At 33.8% G+C, this 20,011-nt stretch overlaps 2 protein-coding genes and 1 non-coding gene across 5 annotated transcripts in view; 2 read left to right on the plus strand and 1 right to left on the minus strand.

The window, feature by feature from the left end:
• Positions 1 to 13,162, plus strand: part of LOC126777961 (talin-1-like) — a 50,157-nt gene extending 36,995 nt beyond the window's left edge. For all 3 annotated transcript variants that reach the window (XM_050501283.1, XM_050501284.1, XM_050501285.1), the window contains 25 exons: positions 218 to 380; positions 1,139 to 1,231; positions 1,509 to 1,583; positions 1,694 to 1,853; positions 2,094 to 2,206; positions 2,393 to 2,521; positions 2,923 to 3,093; positions 3,703 to 3,845; positions 4,007 to 4,135; positions 4,364 to 4,412; positions 4,783 to 4,820; positions 4,891 to 4,993; positions 5,198 to 5,307; positions 6,301 to 6,428; positions 8,141 to 8,280; positions 8,594 to 8,659; positions 8,827 to 8,938; positions 9,419 to 9,497; positions 10,016 to 10,166; positions 10,555 to 10,641; positions 10,893 to 11,013; positions 11,437 to 11,549; positions 11,862 to 11,952; positions 12,192 to 12,256; positions 12,991 to 13,162. In XM_050501283.1, coding sequence (XP_050357240.1) covers positions 218 to 380; positions 1,139 to 1,231; positions 1,509 to 1,583; positions 1,694 to 1,853; positions 2,094 to 2,206; positions 2,393 to 2,521; positions 2,923 to 3,093; positions 3,703 to 3,845; positions 4,007 to 4,135; positions 4,364 to 4,412; positions 4,783 to 4,820; positions 4,891 to 4,993; positions 5,198 to 5,307; positions 6,301 to 6,428; positions 8,141 to 8,280; positions 8,594 to 8,659; positions 8,827 to 8,938; positions 9,419 to 9,497; positions 10,016 to 10,166; positions 10,555 to 10,641; positions 10,893 to 11,013; positions 11,437 to 11,549; positions 11,862 to 11,952; positions 12,192 to 12,256; positions 12,991 to 13,086 — 2,725 coding nt within the window. In that variant the 3' untranslated portion in view covers positions 13,087 to 13,162. The remainder of the gene's footprint in view (positions 1 to 217; positions 381 to 1,138; positions 1,232 to 1,508; positions 1,584 to 1,693; positions 1,854 to 2,093; positions 2,207 to 2,392; positions 2,522 to 2,922; positions 3,094 to 3,702; positions 3,846 to 4,006; positions 4,136 to 4,363; positions 4,413 to 4,782; positions 4,821 to 4,890; positions 4,994 to 5,197; positions 5,308 to 6,300; positions 6,429 to 8,140; positions 8,281 to 8,593; positions 8,660 to 8,826; positions 8,939 to 9,418; positions 9,498 to 10,015; positions 10,167 to 10,554; positions 10,642 to 10,892; positions 11,014 to 11,436; positions 11,550 to 11,861; positions 11,953 to 12,191; positions 12,257 to 12,990) is intronic.
• On the plus strand, positions 6,644 to 6,716 carry Trnar-ccu (transfer RNA arginine (anticodon CCU)). The gene has a single exon. It is a non-coding gene; the product is annotated as a tRNA-Arg (tRNA).
• A 936-nt stretch (positions 13,163 to 14,098) lies between the features above and the next one.
• LOC126777994 (uncharacterized) lies at positions 14,099 to 19,591 on the minus strand. The gene is made up of 2 exons (XM_050501366.1): positions 19,407 to 19,591; positions 14,099 to 15,292 (listed from the first exon to the last, which is right to left on the minus strand). Exons 1-2 carry the CDS (start codon positions 19,558 to 19,560, stop codon positions 14,772 to 14,774), a joined length of 675 nt encoding a protein of 224 aa, XP_050357323.1. The 5' UTR covers positions 19,561 to 19,591; the 3' UTR covers positions 14,099 to 14,771.
• Between the last annotated feature and the right edge of the window lie 420 nt (positions 19,592 to 20,011).

Raw genomic sequence — 20,011 nt, forward strand, 5'->3', positions numbered from 1 at the left:
GTCTCCACTCTATGATTTATGCCTTATTTGGTCTAAACTAAGCCTCTGGCATATGCCTAATAAACTAGCCGCTAGACAAACGAGACACTCAATACTTCTGTTATTTTTAATGGTGCTTAACAAAACTAATAACAATTATTTTTATTATATTTGAAATCTCTAAATAAAACTACTAGTATATTTTAAAAGGAAGTATATTGAAACCTATTTGTTTCAGAGAATTGAGAACTAAATTCAATCAACAAATTCAGAAATTGAACTCTATGACCGGGACTATAATGCTCAGTTTAAGTAAACCGGAGTCACTAGCTCGAAGCCTTCACATTACTTCGGAAGCTGCCACATATTTATCGAGTATAGCTAGAGGACTTAAAAATCAAGTAGGATATGTTTTTTAAATATATTTTTTATATATTTTACGTTGCCCATATGACCTTGTGGATAGAACTCGTGAATCATAACCGAAGATTGCGATTCAAACCTAGACAAGCATCATCATTATCTTCTTAATTTATTGTTAAGAGTAAACATGTTTGTTATTATTTGACATTAGATGGCGTTGATTCATTATTTTAAATTCCTGAATCACGCTGTCTTAAGTTTTTTTTGTAATAGTACGTATACGTAATGTCAATGTTACAAAATTGATCAAATTTATTAAAATAATGTGAACAGTGAAATATAGTTCTTACTTCGTTCATCATTTGGTCCCTCCGATTACTTCGGGAGTAAACATTGGTCCTTCGAGCCAGATTGTTGGAAGATTATCAGCAGAGGTGCCCTCTGGAAGTATAAGAGCACCTCTCTATTATACCGAAGAAGTGATTTCAATTCAATATTTGTATTTATAAATTATGTCTTGCTCGGAAGTGAAGAGAAACGTGTTGTTTGCCGGTTTGAAGGAGAAGATTAAATACAAGCAAAGGGACATTAAATCTTTGATATCATGTTTGGCCTCACAAGTACTGATTTTTTAAACAATGCCAATAATAGCGGATGTGATCGCTTATTATATATTATGAATTAAATAAATCTTTATAAAAATTACATCAGGTTTTCGAATACATAGTTTATTCGTTATAAAATCATCTCAAAACTTACTTTTTTAATCTCATTGGTACATATTTTAATTTTTAAGGATCCAGTTCAAAATAAAAGAATCGAGGAAGCTGCACAGGAAATGAGTATCGCTACGTATAAGCTCTTGAAGACAGCAGAATCAGTTTGTCATGTAAGTGAATATACAACTCTCTATTTTGCCTTTATTTATAATAGAGCTTTAGAACGTCCAGAACATATTTGAATCTATGGTTCAAATACTTCAATTCTCTCCAGCAATCCCGGCGACCACCACTGTCTCAATCTTATGTGATTCATCTGGTGCTGTTTAATGAAGAACATCGCAAGAACTTTACAGATCTCTAAGCCTTTTTCTCAAAAGAAGAGGCTAAAAGCTGTTACAAGCTTTATATGCTGACTAATTCTCATCCACAATGCTTTCTTTTTAGACTCCAAAACATCCTGAATCAAGAAGAAGGCTGTTAGAGGCGTGCAGTTTATTGAATGATTCCTTGAATAATCTAGTAAGTTACTTTGATATATACATTAATAATACTAAATGTAAATGTACATAAAGCTATAATTAAAAAATAATATTTCCTTTTTAATATGTATAAATTAATTTATTCACAAGGCTCGAGCAGCAGTACCAGCTGATAAAATGAAGCGTGACTGCAGCGAGTTGACACGTAGCTTGCAGCTGCAGCAAAGCTTCCTCACTACTGAGAATCCTTCTTGTACACTCAGCTACACTGATTGCTTTGATGCCCTACAAAATCAGCAGGATGTCATAAGTAAGTTCCAGTTATATCGCTTTTATTATCTGATCTAGTAATATCACTTTACTTAGTTGTCTGAGACATATCTAATAATAAAAATGAAATTACTTTCATTACTACAACAATTGTGGTTGAGGTCTCCTTTCATCAAGCCTGGCCTGTGTTCCATAAAAGCAGCTTACACCGGCTTTAGAGTTTATCTCATAAATGAATTGTCCTATTTTCTTTCACTATTTAAATTTATTTTATTTTCAGATAAACTGAAATCTGAGCAGCCCATGTCCCGAATGGAATGCGGTACTACTCTGCGTTATGTGTCATCTGCGATATGCAATAGTGCAGAATATGCTTCACAGAGTGCTTACCTGGTATTTTTTATCATTCATTATAAGTATTATCTTTCTACCCCAATAAATACCCGTAGTCCGAATGTATGGTGAAAAAAAAAACGTTATTGACTCCGGCACTTCAAATTCATTCTAAAAGGATTTTAATGAGGTTAAATATGTATATGTTTGTGAATGTAGAAGTTTAACCATTTTACATAATTTCAGTTGACTTTGTCCAAAGACGACCAAAATGCAGCAAAACTAGGTTTAGTGGACGTGCCTTATATAAAGAAATTAACAGATTCAATAAACGAAACTTGCGTTCAGATTATTTGCAATGGATGTGAGAAAGAGGTAGGTGGATTTTTTTTGAAATTAATACAAAAACATCTAAGCTGTATAACAAAAAAAAAAAAAAATGACGTGATAAGAACCACCAGTAAAATGTTGAAATGTAGCTTATACATATAGAAATAAAACTATAATTAAATCAATGAATAAGACTGTAGTAGATACATTAGAAACGTCTTAAAAATTTCTTAAGGATTTAACCAGTACGTAACATAAGATCAACGTCATCTATTGGCGACTTACTCAAATACCTTACATTTAATATCTCTCGAATTTAATACGTTAACCAAAGTTATTTATATGTAACCAATGTATTAGATTCTGATGCAATGTTATTAAATCTTAATATAAGAAAGTTTAATAACTTTTTTGATTCCTATATTACAATCAATTATTTACTACAGACAAACGAACAGGCTGCTTTGAACAAACAAGTACAGCAGTTACAAGAAGCTATAAATAACGCTAGCACAAAATTAAAAGTGAAAGACAATAAGGAGTTGATAGAAAATTCAAGAAAGCTTCAGGATGTTTTGAAGTGTTTGAATGAAGCGTTGAATTCAAGCACATTAGAGGTAAATGCAGTAATGGTACAAATATCATTAACTTATTATCCATGCGCTCAGATGTGCTACACGCAAATGAATCTACAACAGTAAGGATATTTTCCTATTTAAGTACTATGGATATCATGACTGATGAGCAATCAGTGACCTGACTCTTTAGTTGATAAAGCTAGAAGCCTGCCACGGTTCCTTGCACTTTTTTGTGTAACGTGAACTAACTGCGAATCCCAAAGTTTTTGTTTGGTAACTTCCTTTGGGATATCGTCATTAGGAAACTTTAACTTCCAGTTTTCTATTGCCTCTGTTACATTTGTGATTTCGACTGTATTTGGTTTTTAAAATTATTGAATAAAAGGCTGATTGTTAACCATTATTAAACTAGTATATTAGAAGCTTTTTTATATTTGCCGGGTAGGCAAATGTCTATATTCCACCTGATGGTAAGAGATAGTAGAGTCCAAACGAGACGACGGCCAGTACAGTCGGGAAGAACGTTCTGCACTAGTCGCCACCGCCTTGCCTGCCCGCAAGATGCATCTTCACGTCTCGTTTGAAGGAAAAATATAAAGCTTATATACAAATAAATGTTATTGTTATTGATAAGACAATATTTTCAAGGAGGACAAAGTTACGCCCACAGCAATGAATGTGATAGACACGATTAACAAAATAAACAACAGTATTGACAATCTTCCACAACCTAAAGTAGACAAGGATCCAAAAGCTTCTGCAAATTCTAAGGAGGTTCTCGACACTACAAGGTAAATTGATCAAGACTTCGCAACCTTTTCGTTTGTCTATTTAACTTATATCTAGATATAACTAACATATTATGTATATCTTAAAAAACAATTCTACAATTATTTATATTTTATTATTGTAATTAATAAAATTCAATTTACGTTTCAATTTTCATTCTTAGGAATCTAATGAGCAAAACGTCGATGATGATAAGGAAAGCCAGCTCGTGTGAGGAGGAGGTGATGACGTGGGTTATGTTTGGTGGCAGTGACGTCATCCAGGCGTTTGAATCACTAATCATTTGTATCAGGTTAATTTAAATTATAATTCAAAGTAGATATATATATACGTATATAACTTTTGGTTGGGTTTCCTAATCATATTTACAGATGATACACAAAAAACAAGTTTGTACAGACATAGAAAACTTAATGGTGCTTATTCGGGTTCAAGCTTGCAATCTCCAGTATTTTTTCTTATCACATATTGTAGCTTTGGGTCTTTTAGCAATCTAAAATATAATTATATCTATTTGCAGGGAGAAGGGAGCTGAAGCTGGACTGATAGAATCGTTGGAGACGAGTGAGGTAATGTTATTTTATCGAAGTAAAACTGACTTCAGGTCCCTATATAAAACAAATCGTTATGTCACAGCGATAGCGTTAGTTTTTTAAGTTTTGGTTATTATTCAACGGAGAATAATGTTTCATTATCAATCATTAGGCAATCGCAATCCACTGCTGGCCAAAGGTCTCTCCCAAGATACGCCAAAACTCTCGGTTCTCCATCGTCGAATTCAGTCGGGTTCTGTCACTTTCTTCAGGTCATCTGTCCACCTGGATGGATGGCGCCCTAATCTTCCATTATTTATTCTAAATAATAAAAAATAACAAGAAAAATAACGAAATGATATGAATATTCGACAGCTTATAACATATATTAATTTATTAATTTCAGAAATTAAATGCCCCAGTAAAGAGCTACGTGCAGACTCAGTGAGTATAGCAATATTCATCTCTGTTCTTTAAGGCTTGCAAGTCGCTGTAAGCATGACAAAATTTTCAGAATCGATTCAGCGATTTCCTGGCTCCGTAGACCAGCATCTAAAGAGAATGTCAAAGCTGATGGCGTGACAGGAGCTGAAAATATCGTTAAAATGGCAGAACAGGTATCAGACATACACAAATACTTTTAGAAGATACTTGAATACTCTTAGCGATACTCTATCTAATTTAATGATTAAATGATGTAAGGGTACGTACCTGGCTTATACAAAGCCCTACCACCATTCATACATTCATTCGATTTGATTATAGAAGACCTTTTCTAAAAACATAATATAAAATTAACAAAGAAAAATGATATTTGACAGATGAACGAAGACCTTCATGGTGGTGAAAAGGAAGAAATGAAACAAATAATTGTTGAAACTAAGCAACTGTTAAAAGAATGTACCGTCAAATACAACAGCGAAAAGGCAAGGTAGGTTAAAAGGTCATTTGTTTGGCATGTGCTTTAAATCGTTAATCACACGACATCAACCAAACAAAACTATTAAACCCAATTAAAATAATAGAAAGATGTACCAAAATTTTGTGGAGAATTGTCAGCTAAAAAAAACACACAGGATTTAACTACGCTAGCCAATAAGCAGATTTACAAATGGTGACAATGCATAGGTTTGTATACACAGTTATATATATTTTTTTTATTTTAATTACAATTTTAGTAATGAGATAATTTCTTTATGCAAAAAAAAAAAAAATAATGTATTTATGCGGGTGTTATCCAACAGCTTTCTCTTGAATTGCCTTCATTTATTAAGTATCTACGCAATACTTTGGACTTTTCGATAAAAAATATTAAAATTTTATCATATGCTTAAAATTAAAACTGATTTATGTTCTTGAAATTTTTTATATCCGTAAAGAGTGACAGGGATATGAATAGTGTGTGAGTGAAATAGCACATTTTTATAGATATGAATTTGAAGACTAATAAATTCAATATTACTCTAAAAACTCGGATTATATTAAAAAAACAAGAAATAAGTAACATTGTTACTCATTTATTATGTATTTAACTACAGGTATAAATATATATTATAAAATTAATGACTGGAGTTGTTTTGGTTAGCAACAGACACATCTCGCATATAGTTAAAAAACATCGTTCTTATTCTTAAGTTTCATAAGATATTGTTCAAATACTTACCATCAGAAGTCCCATACGCCCGTCAAACCTATTTATAAAAACACTTACTTTTATTACATAAAAGAAATCAATATTCTTATTTTTAATTCTTTTCAATCTGTTGACAGTCGTATGCCGCTGTTAAACAGCCCACTGGTATATCTTTAATTTGTAACCAACACACGTTTAACCTCTGACATACCTACATTAAAACGGAATCTATTGCAATCAATCGTAAGGTCTCATTTAATTAGACAAATTATTCATCAAATATCTTGACAGTCTTTTGATGGAGCGTCTGCGAGAACTTCGTAAGATGTTGGAGCGAGGTGTGGTGACGAGGGTCGTAGAAGACTTCCTCGATGAAGAACCCCTTGCCAATTTGGAGACAATCGTCCACAAAGAAAATGGTAAGATTTAACAAGACAAGTTATCCAATGGCTTGAAACAGGTTCACTCAAGCCTTAGAACCGAGCGCATTTCAACTAATATATATATATACCTACTCATTTCAAATTGCACATATTTCAATATCATAACATCCACTATTATTTATTGAAACAAATTGGGATATCTCTTTTATGTTATTTTATGAACATGGATAAATAACACTTTCTTGTCATCAGCCCCTGTGGCCTAATGGATAAGGCATCGGCCTCCTAAGCCGGGGATTGTGGGTTCGAGTCCCACCAGGGGTATAACAAGAAACTTTTTTAGTATGGTTACATTTTATTTTTCTTTAAATTTACAAAAATTACAGTTCATTTTATAAGTGTAATGTAATTTAATTGTTTTGTGGTAAATGCCTGTATTGGTGTATAATCACACGGTACTAGCCTATTATTGTAATTTTTCGTAGTTAATTGAATATTCCAATGGTGTTTCTTATAAGAATAAAATAAATATATTAATTAATTAATAATACCCGATTACAAGGTTCTTATTGATTTTTTTATGTTTGAAAGTTGATTACTAAACCACTTGACGGTAAGTGGTTACCGTTTATAGACAGTAGCGTATTTACCAAACGCCTAAGGGTGCACATGCTAGGGGCGGCAAGTCTTGTCGGCAGCGTAGGCACCTCTCATAATCGTTACCTATTTTCTGTAACTTTTTAAATTTATTTTCTTTAATGGTACGGAAAGAAAATCTGTCCAACTTAAAGTTAAATATTAGTTATCTAGTTATTCTTAGATAACCATAAATAATAATATACACGTGCTTTTCCTTAAACTCAGTAGCAGCTTGTGAATGTCCCACTGCTGGGCTAAGGCCTCCTCTCCCTTATGAAGAGAAGGTTTGGAGCTTATTCCAACACGCTGCTCCAATGCGGGTTGGTAGAATACACATGTGGCAGAATTTCGATGAAATTAGACACATGCAGGTTTCCTCACGATATTTTCCTTTACCGTCAAACACGAGACGAATTATAAACACAAATTAAGCACGTGAAAATTCAGTAGTGCTTGCCCGGGTTCGAACCCACGATCATCGGTTAAGATTCACGCGTTCTAACCACCATCTCGGCTTCCTTAAATTCAAGGGGAGTATTTTTTTATGCTCGGTGCACCGAATTTTTAAATACGCTACTATTCAAAGAAAGCCATGTAAGAAATATTAATAACTACACTGATTCACATGCCGCGAACAGAACACACCAATACAAAGTTTTGTTATTGGGTGGTATAATAACTGTTAAAAAGATGGCACCAACCCAAAAAATGTATTTAATATATAAGTAATTATTGGCAAACTGGCAATTATTTCTAAGTCATTATGTTATTCATATATGTACAATAGTTATATACAAGACAGTTATTTATTTAATCCTTATTGTACACATAGTTACAAGCGAGTAAATATGCTGAGCTGCAAAAGAAAAACAGGTATAAAGAATGCATAGTTCGCCTTACATTTAGAATGATCTCTAGGCAAACTATATTAAGAGGTCAATTAAGACAAAATTTTATAAAAATGGTGCTAGAATATCAAAGAACGATTACGAACACACATTATTAACGAATACAGACACACATTAGGCTTTACACTGTCGTGTACGTGTTGTCTCGGGAATACATTGATATTTTTCTTGTTAAATGAATGTATAAATTGTTAATTCTAGATGAGAAGAAACGCAGGTTCCTGTTGGAAAAGAAGATAGCAGAACTCCTAGCGCAGCTGGGTCGAGTTACAAAAACGGCGAGGTTCGTCGCGGACACCGGCAACGCGCCTAGACACGAGCTGATGAAGACTAGTGACCAGGTCAATTCAATACCATTGCAGTCAAAATCCCATAATGGTTCATTGTCTATAGACCTCGTACCTATGCCAAATGAAAGCCATGTTGATTATAACCTTTTACAGTCCTACGTCCAGCTATTAACTCCAGGGTGCTACTAATAATTTTTCAAATGAAAAAGATAATAAGATTGACTGACTTTGTGTTTGAATCCCGAGGTGATCAGCGTTATAATTTAGTTACTAAAACAATGAAAGAGTTGATTTCATATAAAATTATCAACGTGATACAAAATGTCGTCAGTTCTTTTCTTGAAACTTCTAATATAATTTGCAGGTGGAGCTGTTAGCGCCTTCCTTAGTCAAAGCGGCACAGCAAAGGGTTCAGAGCCCTGATGACAAGGTATTTTATATTACTATACAACGCTTATCTTACAAGTGATTATGAATGCATATACAAGTGTGCAAGTTCAATGCTCAAACACGCACACATATTACGCATTTCTGTGTAAGTGTGTTATTTATACTTTAGTATTTGTGATAATTAATAATAAAAATATATTTTTCAAGTTCGCTATAGAACACTACCAGAAATTGTTAGCCGAGTATGCTGATTCTTTGTCGAGGGTTCGAGAATTATGTGACAAAGCTGTCGATCCAATTGAATTTTCGCAAGCTGCAGGTAATTTTTTGTTTGAATGAGGAACATGACATTACATAACTTTCACTCACACACAAAAATAAATTTTAAGTACTTGCGCCAATGAACTGTAGTTTCTTAACAATTTTATCATTAATAGTACTATGTAACCCAGTTACAGAAATAAGCATAGAGTGCCTGTAGTAGAGCCAGCCTGCTTTTGCATGAAATGCGAGAAATCTCTAGGGACACATTGATAGCACCTTACAGCTTGCACATTTTCCGTTAAGCCAGTGTAATAGCAACTTGTGTTATAAAGTAATATTAATCATACTCATAAAATATTCTATTTATCTTTGAATTTAAAAAAGGCGGCAACTTGTTGGGGTCGGGCTGACGCCTGAACAAATTTATGCAACAACGCCCACTATTTGCATTAGAGATATGACGGTGTTTTTGCACACAGCTCCTCTAATTCTCTATAAATTCTCTATAAATTTTTTGTAATAATGACTCTTTCAGGAGAAACTATGCAGCGTATTAAAGAAGAATCCCATAATGACCCTCAGAAAAGCGTTCATTCGCCCAAAGTTATTTTGAGGTTAGTAGAAGATTTCACCCACACATACTGATAGTGAATTATAAGCTTGTAAGCATCCATAGTAACATAGGATTGATAACATGTGATCCGTACAACAAAAGGAATTTGAGGCATAATAAATAACACAAATTTAAAGCCTTTAATCAAAAAGACCGTAACAGTAACAGTCTGTTAATGTCCCACTGCTGGGCTAAGGCCTCCTCTCCCTTTTGAGGAGAAGGTTTGGAGCTTATTCCACCACGCTGCTCTAATGCGGGTTGGTAGAATACACATATTTCAATGAAATCAGACACATGCAGGTTTCCTCACGATGTTTTCCTTCACCGTCAAGCACGAGATGAATTATAAACACAAATTAAGCACATGAAAATTCAGTGGTGCTTGCCTGGGTTTGAACCCACTATCATCGGTTAAGATTCACGCGTTCTAACCACTAGGCCATCTCGGCCAAAAAGACCGTGCGCGAAATTATTTAAACGAAGTCTAATCGAAATATCATGAACATTATTATCATGCAGGCTTTGTAAGAGAGTGGTAGACGTCGGAATGCATTCAGACCTCGTCCGCAACGACCCTGAGCTGAAGAAGACTCTCATCGATATCAAAACGGCTGTTGAAACCAAGCAATCGGATACGATGCGTGCTGATTGGAGAGATATCACCGCTGAAGTAAACATTATTGATAACTTATAAATGGTTGAGGGGCGATTGGCGTGGTTGGTAGATGCTTGCCTTTCACGCCGAACGTTGTGGGTTCGATTCCCACCCAGGACAGACATTTGTGTGCATGAACATGTTTGTTTGTCCTGAGTCTGGGTGTAATTATCTATATATAAGTATCTACAAAAGAAAAGTAGTATATATAGTATACCAGTTGTCTGGTTTCCATAGTACGAGCTCTACTTTGTTTGGGATCAGATGGCCGTGTGTGAATAATATCCCAGGATATTATTATTATTAGGATATAGTTTATAATTAAATAATTGTTCTATGGCGATAATTTAGCTTAGGATTTTATATTTCGAAGATATTATAAAATGTTTGCAATTTCTCACAGATTATGAGAAGAACTGGGCAAGTGGAATCTGTTTTGGGAGGAGAGAATATCTTCTTGAAACAACCAGAGCCAGATCAGCCTATTTATGTAAGTATATCATTTTTATGAACCATTCCACAAATATGTTTCAAAGCACCAATATTCCCTAATTTATTAAATTTATCTGTTAGAAAAAAAATTAACCTCCGCTTTATTAGTTTTGTCAAAATAACTGAGATACCGCCTATTTTAAAGCAGCATACTATGGTAGAATCTCGCCTAATTAGGTATCTGGCTAAATATTTACAATACACCGCTTCAAACTGTATGTATTAATATATATGTATTAATATGGTCAGGCTGCGGCGCTGGACTTGCACTCGGCGGTACGAGGTTGGTCGGCCCGCGACAACGAGATCGTGGCGGTCGCCAAAAGAACTGCAGTACTCATGGCGAAGCTCTCCGACTACATGAACACGGGTAACCAATATCACTAAATCTAAATTTAATATCTTACAGTTGGTTGTACAATGGAAGACTTCTTCTAATAAATATAATATATCCTAGGGTATATATATACTATAGGTAATATACGTACTATATAGTATGTTATTGCTTAACGCAAGCCCATCTGAGAAAGTACCACCTCCCTACACTCATCAGATATTCTACCAGCAAACAGCAATACTTAGTATTATTCTGTTCCGGTTTAAAGGGTGAGTAAGCCAGTGTAACTATAGATAGAAGGAACATAACATTTTATTTCCCAACGTTGGTGGCCTATTGGTAACGTAAGGAATGGTTAATATTTCTTACTACGCCAATGACTACTTAACATTAGGTGGCCCATTATCCCTTACGTTTACCTATTTCAAATTTGTTAAGCTGTATTGAAATCCGCAGGTAATAAACGAGACTTAATAAATACGTCAAACTCAATCGTGGCTGAGTCTAGGCAAGTCGCAGATCTGGCGAAGAAGCTGGCCTTGGAATGTTCAGATATGAGAATCAGGACGGTGAGTACAATAGCATTACTGAAAATCTGTCAAATAGCCACTCTTAAAATCCTTACTGCTAGGTCAATGCCTCTCGTTTGAAAATTATTATTATTATTATTATATATAAAAGTCCATATAAAAAATTGACGGCTGTTCTCAAAGTAGACTAGCCAACTGCGGTGGACATTTTTCCTTAAGTACATAATTATATTTTTATTGACATGACCAGAGGTATACATACAGGATATTGTAGCCTTAAAACTATGCCAATGGCCACCAAAGAGGCAGTCATAGCCGCACAGCAGACCCTAATATAACTTTATCCCACAGAATCTTTTGCAAGTATGTGATCGCATACCGACCATCAGTGGCCAGTTGAAGATGCTGACGACAGTAAAGAGCTCATCTCTTGGACATCAAGGTACTAAAACATATATTTCTAAACGATTGTATCAAACTTAAAATCTACAAGATTGCAAGGATCGCTTAAGCCGTTGGATGTAGGTAGCTTGTGACTAGCCATCGAGGAAATCCTTGAGGAATCCTTGAGGCCTTCAGAACACGTTATCCGGCTACTATGATGATGTGTCATTCGTCTCCCTTCGTATTACACCTCGAATAATAAGAAGCCGATTGACTATGTATTGATTTTGTTCTCAGGAAGCGTAGAAGACCAAGAAGCTATGAATATGCTTGTGGGTAATGCACAAAATCTTATGATCAGTGTAAGTAAACCAGAGAATTTATACAATAACATATCTTTATATTTAGATATATATAAATTAAGTATTAGGAATATGCCAAATAATTTAAAAGTAGTAAATTGTCTATGGTGACATCTTATTATCTTTGATTAGTTCCGGCAGCCTGTATCAAAGGCTTAAGGCTGCGTGTGAGCAAGGTCTATGTGAACTGTAAATGAACTCGGTGACAATTAATAGTATATATTGTATATACAAAGACAAAAGACTTATAATAACAATAATACTCAAAACAAGAATAGTTATTCTTAAAATTAAACAATGTACCTAGTGACAAAAAACTATGAGAAAACATGTTTAAAAATATAAACAAATATATTAACTTACAAAATATTACTTTTAAAATGGTGCGTTTACATTTCATTATTTCGAATATATTTATTTATTATTTCTAGACGAAATCCTTATTATTTCTGGAAGATATATGAGATCATAGACATTTTTTAGTACTTTTTATAGTTTTGTTTTTACATCATTCAAACAGAGTATTTTTTATATATATTTTATTTAAAAATTGTTTTTTTTTCTCATTATAAGTGAATTAAAATGAGTTCTTTATATGAAATCAATCTTTAAACCGAAATTCCTTTAAATTGAATTGAGAATGGAAAATGTAGGCGTTATGACTACTATCGATCGCACTACTGAAGTTCATATTACAGTAAAATTCAATTAATATTCTATAAAATATGTTATAGATCCAAGAGGTGGTGAAGGCTGCTGCCAGCGCCTCAGTGAAAATTATGTCCCAGCGAGGATGCAGGATGAAGTGGATCCAACGATCGTATTACTAATACGTGATTCATGTTAGTTCATTAATCTTCAAAATTGAAATAAATTGTTTTATCTAAATATACGCAATCGAAAAATTTATTTTATTTCATTTCGAACATTCCTGAATAATTTATTTGAATAATATCCTGGGGCATTATTCACACACGACCATTTGAACCCAAACTAAGCAGAGCTTGTACTATGGAAACCGGACAACTAATATACTACATATACTACTTTTCTTTTGTAAATACATACTTATATAGATAGTTACACCGACTCTGGACAAAGAGACATGTTTATCCAAACAAATGTCTGTCCTTGGTGGGAATCGAACCCACAACCTTTGGCGTGAAAGTATCTACCAACCACGCCAACCGGCCAGTCAATTCTACTTATTTTAGGAAACCGTACCACGCACCTTGCATTTAAGTGTCATCAATTATAAAAAATATATATTTATAATTTAAGTAAATTTATTTTATAGTGGATGACATAAAACTATATACATCCACCTGATATAAAGTAAAAAGAATTTTATTTGTATATCCTGTAAATACATTAAGAAATTTTAGTCTTTAAAAAGAACTTGCGCGTAGATCAGCGAGCTTTGTGATTGACTGCTCTTCGGCGCCCCTTCACCATCTTCAAATCCATCATGAGATCTTAACGGTTGTAGCAGTAGAATAATCAGTTAATTCTAAATAGCAAATTCGCTTAAGTAACTTATTATTCTTGGATTTCGAGGCCCCAGATTTATGCCTAGGCCTAATGTCAAAGTGCATAAGGGCCTTGGATCTCTAAGTCCGGACTAGGTCTTTTGATTTAAAAGGTGAGTGAACCAATGTCATTACAGGCACAAGGAGACGTGACATCTTAGTTCCCAAGTGGTATTTCTTATAGCGCTTATGTCAATGGCCAATAATGAAAACTACCATGACATGGCCCATTTGTCTGTGAAACCTATGGAATAAAAAATGCTTATTTAATATAAATTAAAAGACTTATTGTATAAAACTATTTAATAAAACTTTCACTTAGCAGCTAAATCAACAACAAACAAAAAAAAATAAGACAACCATCCGCCATATTAACAACATGTAACCAGTAAAAACCGGTTTACGTTCGTTTGGACCGGAACATTTTACGTTCAAAAAATGTGTGCGATGTATATACATATATAGTATGTCATATATTACTAGGATTAGTAGACTCGTGTAATATCAGAAAGTGATATGCGACATTTCTAGAACACACGCATAAACCATAAGACATTTGTCAACATTTCACGGGTGAGTATTGAATGGATGAATGAAAGTCGGATTGCAAATTACGAGCATAGTTAAATATGGCACAATAGATAAAAGTGCAGCAAGAATTAAATAAACTAAATATAGATAATTCGATTCGAATCGAAGCGATTTATATTTGAACAAGTTACAATTCATCAAAACAGCTTTAACAACAGTCCAAACAGAAAATTTTTTTACGTAACTGACTTGGGACGTATATTTTTCGATATTTTAGTTAACGATTAAAAACGTTACATACAAATTTTTAATGAATATTTCACCCAAAATACCGAATTAGAAAGTCTAAAAAGCAATAATTTCTCGCTTTTTTAAAACACATGATAGAAAATTGTTTTCCATTTATCCCAAATAGATATAATATTTTATAAAATTGTCCTTTCAAACATCCATTATTATCTTTTAACGTCACTACTGCCCGGCTGATCGTCCTTATTCACGATCTGCTGCAACTCATAGTCCTGGACCACCTGGAATATCTTACTCTTCGCCTGGTTCAAGTAATACGGGCTGAACTTCCTGAGCGTCGAACCTATCGTTATTAGGAATACATCTAACGGATCTGCTGGATTTAGTTCTTGGAATGTGTCACTCCCAATGCCTAAAGATCCAGAATCTTCTTGCCGTTTCCTAAAATTGATATTCGGTTTGATTTCTCTCGCTTCATGACGAAATTCTTCAGTATCATTGTCGAAGACGTCAGCCTCTACGTTACAATTGTTAGCATCCTCAAAGAAATCAGCGTATTCATCGTTTGAACTATTCAAGTTGGTTTCCCTGAAGTAAGGCAGCATAAAGGCAAGTTCCTCTTCGTATTTGTAGTTGTAACTCCTGTGGTTTGGGTTACGTAGTCTATCTCTGATCTTCCGCCTCATCATGTCTCTTATATTCACCCATCGTGTTTTGCAGATTTGCGCTGAAATTTGAACAGTTAATATGAATTAGTTAAATTATATATTATTTCCTAGTTTATATATTTTGATCTCGAGCTTCAATTTCATGTCAATAGACAGAATGATGTCAAACAAATTCAATATATATGATAACCTAATAAAATATTAATAAAATAGACTATACATAACAAAATTTTAAAGTAAGGAATTATTAACGCTTAAGTTGTAATTCCTCTATTAGATGGCGCTGTGTGTATGTTATCGCGCTTACGACTTCTTATTTTGTTTCAATTTAGACAAGGATTTTAAGACAACCAAAAAGCGATTCAATTAAGATTCTTTAAAACAATGTTAATTATTATAATGACGATATCGGACTAAGAAAATGTCATATATATAATAATACGAATGACAAGTACTTGGCAATTAACACTATAAGCAATTAAGCTTCGACACTCCATTAAACTCCATTTTTTAAAAGATTAGAAAAGCAGAAATAAATAAATAACAGCCTTAGTTTATAAAATAAATAATAGCCGTAGTTTTTTTACATTCGTATTGTAAATTAGCATAAATATTGTTCATTAACATAAATCTAAAGCCGATGATCTTCTTTAAAATATTATCGTAAGCAATTGTTATGTCTCGTAAATTCTTAACAATGAATAATTCTATAATTACACGTTTTTTGGCAATTAACGTAGAAGTTTATGTGGGAATTAATACTATGATAATAACAGATGTCTTCTTGGTTACTTTTTAGAAGGGTTTTATATGTGTTTTTTTAATAGTTGCTAAAAACCTACATCGAATGTTAGAACGAAGTTCCGTGTTGCAATTCAGATTGGCGAATGGAATCTTTATTTTATGAATGAGGTAGACGAACTCGTAAAATGGGCCTGATGGTAAGTGATCACCACCACCCATAGACGTTGGCGATGTAAGAAACATTAACCATTCCTTACATTGCTAATACGATCGATCGATTTGGAAGCCTGCAGAGGCGGGCCAACCGTCGGGGCGTCACGGTAGTATGCGCAAGCGATCCCGTGACGCCCCTCGAAAAGGCGGTGTGGGTACCGCTGGTTTTTTAGTGGGTATTCCGGCGCATGCTCGGCGCCGGCGAGTCCCACATACCCCCCCACTTCAAGTGGGGGAAACGCGTCAACGCGTTTTTCCAGCGAAAAAAAAAAGACGAACTCGTAAAATGGGCCTGATGGTAAGTGATCACCACCGCCCAATTAATCATTCCTTACATCGCTAATACGTTACCAACATTTGGAACAAGACGTTATGCTGTACCTACAATATATGTGCCTATAGTTACTTAAATAATTAAGGAGACACTTACATTATAAGCCGAGATGGCCTAGCGGTTAGAATGCGTGAATCTTAACCGATGATCGTGGGTTCAAACCCGGACAAGCACCACTGAATTTCCATGTGCTTAATTTGTGTTTATAATTCATTTCGTGCTTGACGGTGAAGAAAAACATCGTGAGGAAACCTGCATGTGTCTAATTTCATTGAAAATCTGCCACATGTGTATTCCACCGACCCGCATTGGAGCGCTTCTCCTCAAAAGGGAGATGAGGCCTTAGCCCAGCAGTGGGACATTAACAGGCTGTTACTGTTACCGTTATTGAGGACATAAAATACGTAATACCTGTCAACGTATTACTCTTCCGACATGGAACTATCGCAGCGCTTATGTATATACTAAAATAAAGATGATACGTCAAGTGGATATTAATTTTATGCTATCATTTGATATAAAAAAATGCAAAATTAAACTTAAAGTTTACAGGCGGCAGATTTATATTGTTTTGTATGTAATTATAATAATTACTCGGTGGTAGGGCTTTGTGCAAGTCCATTATCTATTATCATATATTATGCCGCCAAATAGCAATCCATTGTATTGTCATGTGCCGGGTGAGTGAGCCAGTGTAACTACAGGCACAAGGGCAAAAGACCTTAGTTCCCAAGGTTGGTGGTGGGTGCATGGACAATGTAAGGAATGGTTAATATTTATTTATTTATTTATTTATTTATTTATTTTATAGAACAGGAAGGTGGACGAGCATATGGGCCACCTGATGGTAAGTGGTCACCAAAAGCCCTTAGACATTGGCATTGTAAGAAATGTCAACCATCGCTTATAGCCAATGCGCCACCAACCTTGGGAACTAAGATTTTATGTCCCTTGTGCCTGTAATTACACTGCATATTTATTACGGCGCCAATACTGGACGATGGTGTCCTCATACCATCATCATCATTTCATAAAAAAACACATTCATTTTTCTTGTTCTCATATTTCGTTTTAAGAAACCGTCCAACTATTTGAACATGATTGAGTAACAAACATATAAACATACAAACTATCAAATAATGTTGGTGTGTTTTAAATATATGTTAGGCTGACATATAGGCTGCCTATAAAGGCCCCTTAAAAATACCAGATAAAATGTTAACAGGGACCGTTAGATTTAGATAAACGATTAATTTCGCCACTACTCATGTATCGATATATAATACGTATTAATTCAATTTTGATAAGATTATAAATGCTATTGCTCCCTTCAAACTTAACTTTAGCCGAAGTATCTATCTTGACTTTACTAAGATTATACATGCGAAAATAACTCTTGTCTATCTATGGCTTTTACGGCTAAACCACTGAACCGATTTTGATAATATTTTGTATAAAGCAAGCTTGAGCCCAGGGAGAACCCAGGCTCCTTTTTATACCTAGAACCAGACCCCCCTTCCCTCAAATACGCGAGCGATATCTACATGGAAGCTTATCGTCCCGCACGTGTAGATAAGAAGAAAAATGTTTTGGATAGGATTGGCGTAAAATTGAGCGAGCGTCTACGTCGGGAAAGGAAACTCTGACAATATTTCAAGTTAATCGAATGAATAGTTAAGATCTCGTGATGAGTGGTATTTTTTTATATATATATATATTATATATATATATATATATATATATATATAAAAATACATTCATATATATATATATATATATATATATATATATATATATATATATATATATATATATATATATATATATATATGAATTTGCATTATTCGTACAATCTTTTTTTTCTATTCTTATATCAAATTTTATTGAACATTAAAGTTCGTTAATCGACAACGAAAAAAAAAATATATTTTGACAAACAGAGGTATTGGAGTCCTTCACGCCGAAGGTTGTGGGTTCGATTCCCACCCAGGACAGACATTTGTGTGCATGAACATGTCTGTTTGTCCTGAGTCTGGGTGTAATTATCTATATAAGTATGTATTTACAAAAGAAAAGTAGTATATGTAGTATATCAGTTGTCTGGTTTCCATAGCACAAGCTTTGTACAAGCTTAATTTGGGATCAGATGGCCGTGTGTGAAAAATGTCCCAGGATATTATTATTATTATTATCGAACGCTTGACATTTTAACTAAAATAGTTCCCGTCATTATAAATAATAATATCAACGCTTACCGTTTATTTAGTAATTGAATATATTGTTTAAAACTAAGTAATATTCGAATGCGATTCGAAACAATGAAATTTGATCTTTAACACAATGCTTATATTAACATTCCTGCGATCTTGCTCATTAATTAATCTACATTCTGGAATTTAGATATCTATTTAATACACTGTATATTTAATTACATACTATTGTGTATATATATGTATTAAAGTATCAAAAACAGAACATTATCTAACGCACAAAGATAATTTATATATTTTACCGTAATAAACAAAACAATTATATTATAATTAATATATATTATATAATACATGGATTCTATCGCAAGCTAGTCTTATTAATTATTTATTCTATACTTTATAATATTAAATAATTATCACTAATTGCTTTCAGTTTATGAATCGAAACTATCTAAACATAATTGAACAGGTCTATGTAATTTTTCATATTAATCTCTCGTAAATAATAATAACAATAAATACGTAAGTATTTAGTATTAAGTTCATAAAAATTTCAATAAAAAAAACATAAAAATTTAAAAACCCAATTCAAATTCCGAACGACTGTGACACCAATAAAATATTCGTACGCCACAGCGCCACACAAACTAAATATTTATTTACAAAACTCACCCGGACGGTTCAAGGCATCACCTATTTTCTGCCAGACGACTTCTCTCGTATCAAAATCTAGATATTTCGCGTGTTTTGAGTTGTAAATAATCGGGTTGTCTTTAACTAATGTCAGTAATTTTAAATCTAAGTTCTTGTTGAATGGTAAAGGCATTGTGTAGTTAACGCGTAACGAGTCTGAGACGACTGCGACGCGGCGCTGTGTTGCCAGTTCGCGAATATTTTTTACCGAAATACTGTCTGGGTGATAACATACAAGTAATAGTTACCCAAAAATATTATAGCTGTTCAATTAATGTTCTAACGTGTCGGTGGTAGGAGTTAAATATATGTTTTTAAGAGACACAAGAGGCTTTGAAACTTAGGTCTGAAAGTGAGTTGGGCTTTAAGCAGATTTTTTTTTATTCATATTACTTTTAAAACTATAACGAATAATGGAAATTTTCATTAATTGTTTATAATCAATCATCATCATTCGTTAAATGTAAATTGAGTTCGTTAAATGTAAATGAATGTACGTTGAATTGCATTCTTGTTTTTGTATGAAACATCTCCTTTTTCTTTAGGAGAAAGAGCTTTGGAAAGAAAGAGCTTTTGCTTTCTTT

This window comes from Nymphalis io, chromosome 24 (genome assembly GCF_905147045.1).
Source record: "Nymphalis io chromosome 24, ilAglIoxx1.1, whole genome shotgun sequence".
NCBI lineage: Eukaryota > Metazoa > Arthropoda > Insecta > Lepidoptera > Nymphalidae > Nymphalis > Nymphalis io.

What these genes read in the sequence shown, in the direction of transcription:
- LOC126777994 (XM_050501366.1), bottom strand. Translation starts at nt 19,560, where the DNA reads ATGCCTTTACCATTCAACAAGAACTTAGATTTAAAATTACTGACATTA. An exon ending in TGATGCCTTGAACCGTCCGG is followed by an intron (nt 15,293 to 19,406) that starts GTGAGTTTTGTA and finishes TTCAAATTTCAG; the next exon opens with CGCAAATCTGCAAAACACGA.